The 12,637-nt window shown below is 40.6% G+C and overlaps 2 protein-coding genes across 8 annotated transcripts in view; one reads left to right on the top strand and one right to left on the bottom strand.

The window, feature by feature from the left end:
- The window catches only part of IST1 (IST1 factor associated with ESCRT-III), a 31,151-nt gene extending 22,540 nt beyond the window's left edge, over positions 1 to 8,611 (top strand). For 4 of the 7 annotated variants that reach the window (XM_059999270.1, XM_059999269.1, XM_059999268.1 and 1 more), the window contains 6 exons: positions 1,835 to 1,918; positions 2,442 to 2,552; positions 3,773 to 3,973; positions 4,755 to 4,897; positions 5,963 to 6,011; positions 7,251 to 8,611. In XM_059999270.1, coding sequence (XP_059855253.1) covers positions 1,835 to 1,918; positions 2,442 to 2,552; positions 3,773 to 3,973; positions 4,755 to 4,897; positions 5,963 to 6,011; positions 7,251 to 7,430 — 768 coding nt within the window. In that variant the 3' untranslated portion in view covers positions 7,431 to 8,611. The remainder of the gene's footprint in view (positions 1 to 1,834; positions 1,919 to 2,441; positions 2,553 to 3,772; positions 3,974 to 4,754; positions 4,898 to 5,962; positions 6,012 to 7,250) is intronic. The other 3 variants (XM_059999272.1, XM_059999274.1, XM_059999273.1) reach the window with 3 other exon arrangements.
- Positions 8,612 to 9,203: 592 nt separating this feature from the next.
- Positions 9,204 to 12,637, bottom strand: part of PKD1L3 (polycystin 1 like 3, transient receptor potential channel interacting) — a 58,574-nt gene continuing 55,140 nt past the window's right edge. The window contains 3 exon segments of the mRNA XM_059999300.1: positions 9,204 to 9,287; positions 9,687 to 9,821; positions 11,599 to 11,700. Of these exon segments, the coding sequence (XP_059855283.1) occupies positions 9,204 to 9,287; positions 9,687 to 9,821; positions 11,599 to 11,700 (321 nt within the window).

Raw genomic sequence — 12,637 nt, 5'->3', positions numbered from 1 at the left:
CTGCAGCTTTTTTAGTATAGCTTGAAATCAGGGAGCATGATACCTCCAGCACCAGCTTATTGTTAAATGATCTGACTAAGCCCTTTCTTGAGGGAACTCTAGACTGTCAGGAACTAGTTTTCTTTCCTTGGAATGGTCATTTTCCTCAGAGAGGAGTTCTGTCTTCTACCTGGAAGGTATAAGCTGGCTGCATTTTTGAGAGCACAGGGAGAAGGAAGCCAAAGGTATCATTCCTCTCTTAGAGAAGATTTGCACATAATTCTCTTGTTGCCAGTATCTCTGCTCTCTGCTGTGCATGGAGCCCACAGTTCCTTTAGTTTAACCTCCCCAGAGAGTAAGCCTCCTGTATTCTGATAGGGTAGGGAGGGTGGTTATACAGTTTTGTGGGTAGGGGAATGGGAGAGTAGAGGCAACTACTTCTACTTTTAATGTAAATCTTGTTTATAGCCTCTCTTGTACTCCTCCTTTATATCAAGATTAATTCCAGATGAAACAAATATTTACATGTTTTTTTTTAAAAAATGAAACCTTAAAGAAACAAAGTTAGGCATTAAAAAAAATAATCTCATAGTGGAAAAGGCATAAACATGCCACAAAACCTAAAAGCCATAAACAAAGAGTGATAATATAAGTAAAAAAGATTTCTGCATAGTATAAAGCAGAACAAAAACCATCGTTAAAAGACAAATAACAAACTTACAAGTACCCAGTACCACTGAAAGTCTACCTAACACTGAGTGCCCCCTCACTGAACTTCCAGGTATTGGGACCACTCTGGTCTAATAGCACTGTCATCTCCTGCCTGTACTAACTTCTTTTTTTTTTTTTGCGGTACGCGGGCCTCTCACTGTTATGGCCTCTCCCGTTGTGGAGCACAGGCTCCAGACGCGCAGGCTCAGCGGCCATGGCTCACGGGCCCAGCCGCTCCGCAGCATGTGAGATCTTCCCAGACTGGGGCATGAACCGGTGTCCCCTGCATCGGCAGGCGGACTCTCAACCACTGTGCCACCAGGGAAGCCCTGTAGTAACTTCTTGAACGTTTTTTCTACATCTACTTTGGCTTCCTTTAGTCTGTTCACCATTCCATCAGAACGACTAAGGGTTCTGTTCAAAACACTCACCTGATCCTGTCACTACCCCTTGCTTTAAAGTCCTTTAGTAGTTTCCTGTTGTTCTTGTGATAGAAACAAAACTAATAAAGCCTACACGGCCCTGCACTGTCTGGCCCCCATCTGCCTTTCTTCATTTCCTACCACACTCTTCCTTTGGGCCTTGCACAAGAGGCTCACTGATTTTATTTTGGCTTGAGGATTGGCCCTGTTTTTCCAGCAGAGGCCTTTGCACATGCTGTTTTCTTTTCCTGGAATGTTCTTCCTTCCCTCCATGTTTAGTTAACTCCTGATCATCCTTTACATCTCAGTGAAGCATCACTTTATCTGACTTTTCTGATCAGGTCTGATTCTACTGTTGTAAGCAGATAGTTTAGTGTACTTTTCCTTTCCCCTATCACAGCTGCATTTGTACCTTTATCTTTGTGATTATTTGAGTAATGATCGTTTTTACCCAGAGACTGTAAGATTTTATAAGAGTAGGTACAATGTCTGTTTTTCTTCATCATTTGTAGTGTATAACATAATGCTTATAATAGAGTTTGGCACATAGTTGCAGCTCAGTGGATGGCTGGATAAACAAATAACTAAATGAATTAATATGTACCCCTTAAGGCTTTACAGACCTAGTCTTTTGGAAATCCTGTTTACTGTTAATAGGAGGAAGCTTGAAGCCCTCTGTAGGAGTGGTTTCCATTTTTATTTACTATTCTTTTTCTCTGTAGGTTGCTGATCAACTCTGTGCCAAGTATAGCAAGGAATATGGCAAGTTATGTAGGACCAACCAGATTGGAACTGTGAATGACCGGGTAATGAACATAATTGTTAAACATGAAGCAATGGGTGGGGTGGGGGCAGGTTATTTTTATTGCCTGCAGTGAGTCCAGTGGGTACCACTGTAATGTAGGGTTAATCTGGGATTGCACCTTTCATAGTAAGAGAGAGAAGAATGCTGTCTGGCAGTGCAGTCAGCTCCTTACCCCTGTCCTACACCTCTGATTGTGAAGCTTTCCATCATCCTGTGTCATTCCTGATTTTGTACCTTATCCTTTGTGCCACTTGTGATTTATGGAGGTAGAAGTGAGGTGGGGAGAAGGGTAGATGATCTCAAATGTGGAAGGCAGCAATATCAGTCTTTGAGGCATATGTAACCAGAGAATGTGAGAGATACACGGGTCTTGTGCTTTGTGATTGAAAAAAATAATTTAACTGGATGGAGCTTCTTTTTTTCCTCTCAATTTGAAATGTGAGGAACAAAGTTTAAAATTGATACAGGTTAGGCTTAAGCTGGTTGATGCAGGTGCATCTTAACCCTGGATCTTTTACTTACAGCTAATGCACAAACTGAGTGTGGAGGCCCCACCCAAAATCCTGGTGGAGAGATACCTGATTGAAATTGCCAAGAACTACAATGTGCCCTATGAGCCTGACTCTGTGGTCATGGTACGTTTAGAGTCTTTTAGAATACAAAGGAAAATGAGTCTCTCGATGTCACTGTCTTTGAAAAATAACCATTTTCTTTGCACTCAAGTTTGCATATGGGAGTTTAAGCCTTTGTCCAGTTAATGCCTCTGGGGTAACAATAAATACGCCTGCATCTCTCAGAGTATTTAGGGATCAGATGAGATGAATGACTGAAAACACTTTGAAAAGGTACAAACTTTGATACAAATATAAAGTGGCATTATTGCTACTTTTCAGTGAAGTTCAAGGAATTGAGAGGCCCCTATGGGTAGCAAGAAAAGCCTCAAGACCCAGAACAGATCCTGAAAACATCTTTCGTGTGCCTGCCATGTGCTCCAGAAAGCTGAGAATACAGAAAATATATAAACAAGGTCCCTGTCCTAAAGAGGCTTACAGTGAAAGAAGGGCAGATATGCAAATAGTAAATCAGCAGTTCATGTTGACTGGGTATAGTATATGTTTTGGTGTGCTGCTCAGACAACCCTCCCCCTGCCTGAAGTACACATTTCAGGACAGAAACATTTATTCCGCCAGCTCTTTTTTTATTTTAAGTAAATTTATTTTTGGCTGCATTGGGTCTTCGTTGCGGTATGTGGGCTTCTCATTGTAGTGGCTTTTCTTGTTGCAGAGCATGGGCTCTAGGTGCACGGGCTTCAGTAGTTGTGGCGCGCGGGCTTAGTTACTCCGCATGTGGGATCTTCCTGGACCAGGGCTTGAACCCGTGTCCCCTGCACTGGCAGGCAGATTCTTAACCGCTGCGCCACCAGGGAAGCCCCTCTCCCAGCTCTTGAGAGTATTGATGACTGGTGGCTCACGCAGCTGAGTGTCCCTCCAGCAATGGCCCTCAGAAGACAGCTTCCTTACCCAGGGTCTTTCCTGGGGGCAGCCTGTATTTGGTAACTGGTCATTGCAGGGGATTAAAGACTCTGCCCCTTTGTCCCCAGTTGGGAGCACCTGCTGTAGTCCCAGCCTAGCTCCAGAACTCCCTGGGGGAATTAGCTGACCCCTTTGTTGTGAATGCATGGCAGCCCACCTTCTTCCTTTGCCCAGCCCTGCTTCCTTCATGTCTCCACAGGTGTCTGTCCCAAGAGACCTCTCCAGTAAACTTCTGTCAACGCTAATCACCATCTCAGAGTCAGCTTCCTGGGGAACCTAGCTGGTGACAGGCCTAATGATACGGGTTTCTCTCTTTTTCTTAGGCAGAAGCTCCTCCTGGAGTAGATACAGATCTTATTGATGTTGGATTCACAGATGATGTGAAGAAAGGGGGCCCTGGAAGAGGAGGTGGGGGTGGATTCACAGCACCAGCTGGTGGACTTGATGGAACAGTGCCAATGCCCATGCCCATGCCTATGCCATCTCCAAACACTCCTTTCTCATACCCTCTTCCAAAGGGACCAGTAAGTACACATACAAATAAATATGGATATAAACTCTAGAAAATGTTACAGAAGATGACAAGTTGGCTCTGTGAATACACTCAGGAATTGTAGGTTATCAAGAGGATTTAGCAGTAAGAATATTTGGTATTAGTTTATTGATCATACTGTGGAAAAAATAGCATTGGGATTTGGAGAAAGTCTTTTGGTTCATCTGTAGGTAATGAAGTGGGAAAATCTAGAGAGATGGTACTAGAAAAACTCCTTTTCATGTAGGTTTCTTGAACCTTTGGGACTTGTAGGTATACTAGTAGCATTTTCCAAAAATGAATAACCAATACTTATTACCAGGTCTACCTCCTTTGTAGATAAGGAGATGAAAGTCATTGGTAGTAAGAAAGTCTGGGGACTTCCCTGGCAGTCCAGTGGTTAAGACTCCATGCTTCCACTGCATGGGGCGTGAGTTCGATCCCTGGTCAGGGGACTAAGATCCCACGTGTTGTGCAGTGCGGTCGTCTCCTCTCCCCCAAAAAAGAAAGTCTGGTAAGAAGCTTCCCTTGTAGACATTGAGGCAATTTAGTAATTTGAAGAATAGCCTTTGGGTACAGATCTTTAAAAATCTGGATTCTTCCTAATCACATGTGGTCCTTTTAGGCACTTTTTCTTTTAGGGCTCTTGAATACATGTATTAAATATATATCTTGAATATATATATATGTATTCAATGTGAATATATACACATTGAGAAAATAGTTGTATACACACACATATTTATTTCTCCTTTCCTATTTACACACTTCAGAAATTGCAGATCGGGGCAATGTCTCTGATGTTGCCTTTCTCCTCTTGCAGTCGGATTTCAATGGATTGCCAATGGGAACTTATCAGACCTTTCCCAATATTCATCCACCTCAGATACCAGCAACTCCCCCATCATATGAATCTGTAAGTGCCTGAGCCTCTTTTATAAGCAGCAGGAGAGTGAATCCATGAAGAGAGAGCAAAATAATGGCCACAGGGAAGGCAAAGTTTTGATCAACTAGTACTGGCATTGCTCTATGCTTTGGATTCTTGTGTTGCTTTAATTTTACCCTGGAAATGGGGAGTGGTGGTGGTGGTGGTGGTGGTGGTGGTGGTGGCAGCATCGTTGGTGGCAATGCTTTGTCTGCAGTTAAGCCAGGAATCAGGAAGGAGCTGCAGATCCTGGAAAGTTGGGGTAGGGCACTTGATCAGACTTTTTTTTAGACTAGGCAGAGAATCATATTGAGCTGGTACAGTCTTGGTACTAGAATATAATAATTGAAATACCAGTTTTATAAATTCTCAACACTGTGTAAAGGAATAAGAACCAGATTTTTGTCTTAAACAGGTAAGTGTCTAGTAAATTTCAGCCTATAGCATTAATTTTATATTTTAGTCTTATAGTTAGAGCTTGCTGTTATTGCTAATATGGTAATGATGCCTTGAACTGTAGGTGGTTGTAACGGTTTTGGTTGAGAATTAGATGACTTTTCCGCCAGCCTTGTTTGCTCATCTAGGGAGATCGCCCTGTTCCTGAGCTTGCTTAGTGTTCTTTCCTTTGGTTTTTACATTGGGCCTGAATTTTTATGTTTTGGTTTTGCACGCATTGAAGCATTGCCCACAGCTGTTTCTAGGAACGAGGTAGAAGATCTTTGTTATTATTTGAGGACTTGGTTCTTGGAGATGAATGCGGTGGTTTAGAATGCTTTCTCTCTGCCTGGAAGGTGAAGGTAACAGATTAAAGAGAGATGTTATGGTGTGGTAAGAATTTTCTTTTCCTCTGCTTGGCAGTTATGAGTTCAACATGGTATCTGTCTGGTTGGAAGAAGATCAGGAAAGGAGTATAGGGGGCGGAGGGGCAGTTTCTTTGGAGCAGTTTCTGTTGCTTTTGCTGAGCAGCTTAGCTTTTGCAACACACATGGGCTTGTACCATTACTTTCACCAGTGATGCCATTGCTTTCTCCTTTGGTCATGATCTTTGTGTTTCAGGTTGATGACATTAATGCTGATAAGAATGTCTCTTCTGCACAGATCATTGGTGAGTCAGAAACCCTCTTGAGAGTTTCTCAGTACTGAACCCTTTGCTGTTTTCTCATCTCTGTTCCTCCCTCAGATTGTTTTTATGCTTGTGGCATTCTACCTACATGCCATGTTCTCTCCCCAAATGCAGTATGGTGGAAATAGAACTCAGGATTTCCCACTTCCAAAAAGAAAAGATCTTTCGTGGCTCCAAAGAATCTCCCAAGTTTCTGTTTCTGGTAGTGGTATCATTATTCTTTTTCACCTTGCAGTTTTCAGTCATCCTCAAGTTCGGTATGTTCCTGCTGCTTCCATTTCCACTGTGCCTGGAAATACCAAAATTGTTTTTAAATTTGGGCATTAAAGAGGGGGAAACAGACATAAATCATAAGTGTATAGCTCAGTGACTTTTCACAAAGCAAGCATGCTCATGTAGCCATTCACTGAAAAATTAAAACACTACCAGCACTTCAGAAACCCAGAGGGGAATATTTTTTTAAATTGGGACAGTTTCATTGAGGTATAATTTACATACAAAAAATACACAGAAGTGTATATTGTGATGAGTTTTGATGTGTCTCCACACACATGCATTATGTAACCACCACCTCAGTAAAGATACAAAACATTTCTATCACCCCAGAAAGTTACCTTGTGTTCCTTTCTAGTCAGTTCCATCCCAGAGGCAAGCACTGTTCTTATTTCCTAAAACTATGGTTTAGGTTGCCTGTTATAGAACTTAGATACAAATGGAAACATACAGTAGGTAGAGAGGGCGATGATTTTAACTTGTAAGATACAAAACGGAAGACTAGAAATACAGATCACATTCTATTACATCAAACGGTATGGATGTTAACATTCCATATAAAATTTTTTTCCCATAAGCCTTAAAGAGTAGCTCATCCCAATAGAATTCTAGTACCATTTCTTGGACTTTCTTATGGGAGTAGACCTTTGTGAAAGGGGACAGTCCATTGAAATGAATGCTGTGTACCTAAGCCCCATGCACCACAGTTTGATTTTCCCTTAAACTTTTTTCTCACTGTAGGAAAGTAAAACATATTCAACCATAATTGGAAAACGTAGCTGTTAATTGTCTGAAAATTTTTATTGACCTTTAGAATTATTTTTTAAAAAACAATGTTTTCTCCAGTATTTTGATTATTTTATTGTTTCTGCCAGGGGGGATTGTGGGGTTTGAGGATCTGAGCCACTGGCATTTTTAACACTGTGCTCCTTACTGTAATTTAATTAGGTCCTGGACCCAAGCCAGAAGCTTCTGCAAAGCCCCCTTCCAGACCCGTGGATACCTATGACAACTTTGTACTGCCAGAATTGCCATCTGTGCCAGACACACTACCAACTGCATCTGCCAACACCTCAGCCTCTGAAGACATTGACTTTGATGATCTTTCCCGGAGATTTGAAGAGCTGAAAAAGAAAACATAGGCTTCCTAAACCAGGCAAGGTCCAAGTTCTGGGAAATGAGACTGAGCAATTTCTCCTTGTAACAAAGAATCTCCATGAAATTCTGCTTCATCTGTTAACCATCACTGAGTACACTCTTCCTCTGGGCTCTCTTCCTGCTCTGACACACTCTGCTGCTTTCCGGTTCTCCATTGCTCCTGAGAGACTAACAACTGGAGATTGTGAGGTTGGAGCAGCTGGCTCCTGGCAGCCTTGCTTGTCCATTTCCTGTCAGTGTGATCCCATTTCTCTCCTTCCTGTCCCACCATCTCTCCACAGGGGAGTGAGAAGGGGAGAGCTGTCAAAGATGGCCGGATGGTGGAGGAGAGTACTTCATGAAGTGTCTCAGCTCTGTGCTGAGGTTCTAGACTTAGAAACAAAGCCCTCCGTACAGAGGGATTGGTGGTGAGTGGGATTCAAGGCCAAGTTGTCTATTTTCTCGCTCTAATTTGAATGGGAGAGAGAAAATGGCTCAGGAAGCCATTGTAACAGTTCTTAGAAGCTGGGTCTTCTCATTGACATACACACTACTCCTTGCTGCAGGGCACTGTTCCACCTGGATCCAGTTGCAAACTTTGGAAAGTTGAAGGCCTCTCTTAGTTCTACTGGATTCTCAGGGAGCCCTCTGTGGCCTTTTGCTTTATTTCGAGTGCTGTGTTTCCCTTTTAATAGAGGGCAGCACTGTATATAAATTCCTGTTTTTCCCCATGGCATGTTCTGTTGGATTGCATTGCTGGCCACATACTGGGCAAAAGTCACCATTCAAGGCTAAGGTGGGCTTCCAGTAGCCTTAATAGAAATATTCAAGTCTCTTGAGTAGTGAGCTGGAAAGCCTACAGGTGAAGAGGGGTTCCTGTTTTCATTTGAAAACGTTATGATCAAGAGAACCTTTAAAAACTGATCTCAGATAAATTTTTGGTGCCCATGTGGCTGTAGGTGTTTTGCTCCTTCCCTTGACGGATGAGACTCTTACTGTTTTGCCCCGTAGCTAAGGCCATCCTTCCCCACAAGGACGGATTTGGGACCGGAAGATACGACTTCGGCTTCTGTGTGGTGTATCTGTACACACTTGTTTCAAGCAACTTTAATGTTTTTGATTGATTTGTATGTCATGGCTCAGTAGCTGCTAATAAAGTTAAAAATTCTGTGCCCCGCTTTCTCCATTGTTTTGGTCAAATGACGAGGGTCAGGATTTTAGTGGAGAGTATTTAAGCAAGTGACCCATACTGGGCACAAGCCAGATCTTATTGGCTCCCTGGGTAGGATGCCTGGGGAGTAAGGGGCCCATTTCGATCTCAGTATTTAAGCCCAGATTGTTACCTGTGAGTTGGCTTGGTTACTTCTCTGTACAGGGCTCCCCCTTAGCCAGATCTCATGCTTGTATCTTTAATTAAAGTTGCAGTGAGCTTACTTCTGACTCATGTTTCCCATAGTCATCCTGGAACATGAATGATGTTACTTGGTGTTTGTTTGGCAGCAGAGCTGGTTTATCCTGCACCACTCTTGCAGTGTTAACCCTCTGATAGTGCCAAGTTCCATAAACATAAGAATCTGCAGCTAAGGGGATTTTGATTCTTCACTAACAAAATTAAGTATATTATAAACATCTATAATTTTCTAAAGTACACCATGCAAATAGCAGTATTAATATACTAATAAGTAATAAGCCAAGCGAAGAGGTAACAGGATTAATCTTTTGAAACTTCATTTGTCAGTGGCCATTGCTGTTACAGCCGTTTGCTTACTTACATGTGTTCTGGTGTTGCTGTATTCCTAACAAACTTGAGAGCTTCAGTAGCAGCATATCCATCAGTGCAGCTTCTTTCTGAGTCTGTTGGAAGACAAAAAGAGAAAAGCAAGGAAATCGAAATTGCTGCTAATGGTGGAGGAAAAAAGTACCAAAGATATATTTTTTAAAAAGTAGATATAAAGTGTCAAGATACTGTTTCCTTTAATGGTTTACTGTCAGGCCTTGGAGTGTTTCTGCTACTTAACAGTGGAGGGTCAGCTATTTATAGGACAGTGGATGTAGAACATAATGTACTTTTGGTAAATTGGGTTTCCTAGGAAAATGGTTGGCAGAGCTGTGGAGACTAATAAAGGGAGTATGCTGATACTGTGCGTTATGTCAGTCTGTAATCTTAAGAGCAGCTAAAATTGAGCTTTTCCAGTGATAAAATCATGATACGGTTTATATTTCAATTACTGAGTCAGAGTTACTTACCTTAAAGGACTTTCTTTCTTTACCAAAGGTCATTAAAATGGCAGAAACAAAAAGGTTAATGATCACAAATACCATCAAAACGACACTGGTTAGGAGAATAAGAAAGGAGCCCAGGACTGGGTTTAAAGCAATAACCTGAAAAGACAATAGGACATTTCGAATTTAAACACTGAGAGTTTAATATCTACTTTAAAAATGTAAGATATATGCTAACATTTGGGATATATTCACGTAAGGAAACACTTATGTCTGGTGGAAACTAGAAAAGCAAAAATATTAAAAAGGAAAATACTTTTGAGTGGACAGAAAAGCAAGAGTGACTGACTGTAAGAGTGTAAATAATTGTGCCTTCAGGGCTTTCACAAGAAGAAAACAGGTGAGTTGTAATGGAATTATAAGTGACTCAAAGCCCTTGTGAGTTGTTGGCAATTCTGGAAAATATTTCTAAACATGGAAGCTTCAAGGAATAGCAAAAGTGTGTTGGAAAAAATACATAGATACCAGCAGTGATAATGAAAACTGTCTCTGCCATTCCAAGCACTTTCTACTCTGAACATAGGAGCATTTCAATACAGTTTAAAAGGTTAGCCATAGAAAACTGGCTTTTACTGCTTTTTCTAGATTTTTTTTAATCGTTATCTTTAAAAGTATAATTACTGAGTTTTGCCATTCTTGCCTTTTCAGTACAAAGAGATCTTTCTCTTACTAGAATGGTTTCCAGTAAAATTTGGTTTCCAGATTCTTTAATTTAGGTGTTCCTTTTAAAAATGATTATTTTCCTTTGGTATTGGCTCATTCATTATTGCCACTGGGCACTGTTTAAAAAAAAAAAACACCCAACAACTTAGAGGATGAATACTTGCAATAAATACTATTGTGATGGAAATCTCTGTGACAGAGATATTATAATGGCTGCCAGCTTATATCTACTTATTTTAATAAGAGCTTAATCATAACTCCAGGTAAACCAAACAGTTTGGGCAAACGCTGAGTTTGTGATGCAAGACTATTCCCAGTAAGTATACTCCATTTTCCCTTTTAAGTCAAAAAGTAGGTGTCAGCAAAAGTTTATTATGATTGTTACTTCTTTAAGAGCTTTAGTATATAAAGTGCTCCAGGGGTGAGGACTTCATTCCCTAGTGATTGGGGCTGGAACCACAACAAAACAGTCCACCCAAAATAGCAGTTATGTTAATCTTTCTTAGATTTTAGGAAGGTGGTGGTAACTTTCCACGTTAGAAACTATGTTAATTTACCCATTTTAATTAGTAACCTTTGATTTCTAGAGTATCAGAATGATGAGCTTTGATGAAAATCTTGCCAGTTTCACTAATTTGAATTGCAGTTTTTTTTCTTATCAAATCTATATGTGCTAGTGTTTGGAACCCAAAACCTCACCTGGGTTTCCTACTTTATTTTTTATGTTGAGTAGAAAGGGATTTGTGTAGGTAGTTCCTGGGAGAAAATAACAGCCTCTCTGAAATTAGTATTTATAAACAGAAATAACTGCAGTTCTTTCTGGACTTGTACCTCCCTAATTTTTCTTTTTTAAGTCACTTCCAATTGTACCCTTCAAAGGGCCGTTGAGAAAGCAGTAGCAATCATGTTAATCTGGCCAGGTGTGAGAACACAAGTTCAGGCCCCGTGTCTTTGGCAGTAAGATTAAGGATAGAAGAAGTGAGAAAGGTGGGACTATGTGCTTAGGAAAGGAAGGATTTCTGAAGGTAACAGCCACTCAAAAGCTATACAGTATCTATAGGTAATACCATAAAATAATGGCAAAGGAACTACGTTTCTCCCTTTTCCAGTATGCAGTGGTACAGTAGGGGCTGCTCTTATAAGCAATTCTCCCCTTGTTTGATATATTAAGCCAAATAGAATTCTGCAGGGAAACCAGGAATAGGGTTTTTACCTCCTTGTGATGAGAGATTCCCATCAGGAGACCAACAACAGTCACTGCTGAACTGAGACAAGTTCGGTAGTCAGAGATGCTCCATCCAAACAGCAGGTTAAACTGAAAAAGAGAGAACTGTCAGATGGGGGTGGAGAGCAGTAGAGGGGACTGCACTTCTTTGGGTCCTGAGGTGCTTGATAATGGTGAGGTCAAGGTAGAAACAATGGAATAGAAATTAAGGAAGTTCCTTAGTGGCCATTCAAATTGCTATGCCTAAAAACTACATAGAATTCTTCTGTAATTACAGTGTTTTCATATAAATTTGACTTCCATATAGTTCATCCTGTGAACTAAATGTTATCCCCATTTTAGAGATGAAACAAATGTCTTGAGTTTATCATACTGCTAGTTAACTATGGGCCTACACAACTAAAACCAGCTCCACTGTCTTCTCCAAAACTCATTGCCAACTTGAACTGATGGTTTTCCATTTAGTGACCTTTTCTAAGGGAAGCAATGTGATTCCAAGACTACAGAACTTAGGAAAAGACAGACGCTAGATGCAGCAAAAGCAGTTCTAAGAGGGAAGTTTATAGCAATAAATGCTTACATTAATAAAAATCTCAAATAAAAAACCTAGCTTTGCTGCTCAAGGAACTAGTAACTGAGCCTAAAGTTACAAGAAGAAATGAAGTAATAAAGATTAGAGCAGAAATAGCAACTAGAAAGACAACAGAAAAAAAAGTTAGCTTTTTTGAACAACAAAAGTGACAAGCCTTTAGCTAGACTAACCAAGAAAAGAAAAAGGATTCTAATAAATAAAATTACATAAACGAAAGAGGAGACATTATAACTGATACCACAAAAATACAAAGGATCATAAGAGACTACTAGGAATAATTACACGCCAACAAACTGGATAACCTAGAAAAAATGGATAAATTGCTACAAACATACAACTGAATAATGAATAAACAGAAAACCTGAACATACGAAGTATAAGTAAGGAGACTGAAGCAGTAATCAAAAACCTCTCAACAAAGAAAAGCCCAGGACC

This window comes from Delphinus delphis, chromosome 20 (genome assembly GCF_949987515.2).
Source record: "Delphinus delphis chromosome 20, mDelDel1.2, whole genome shotgun sequence".
Lineage (NCBI taxonomy): Eukaryota > Metazoa > Chordata > Mammalia > Artiodactyla > Delphinidae > Delphinus > Delphinus delphis.
The sequence above is the reverse complement of the archived record's forward strand: the minus strand, read 5'-3'. Positions and strand labels throughout refer to the sequence as shown.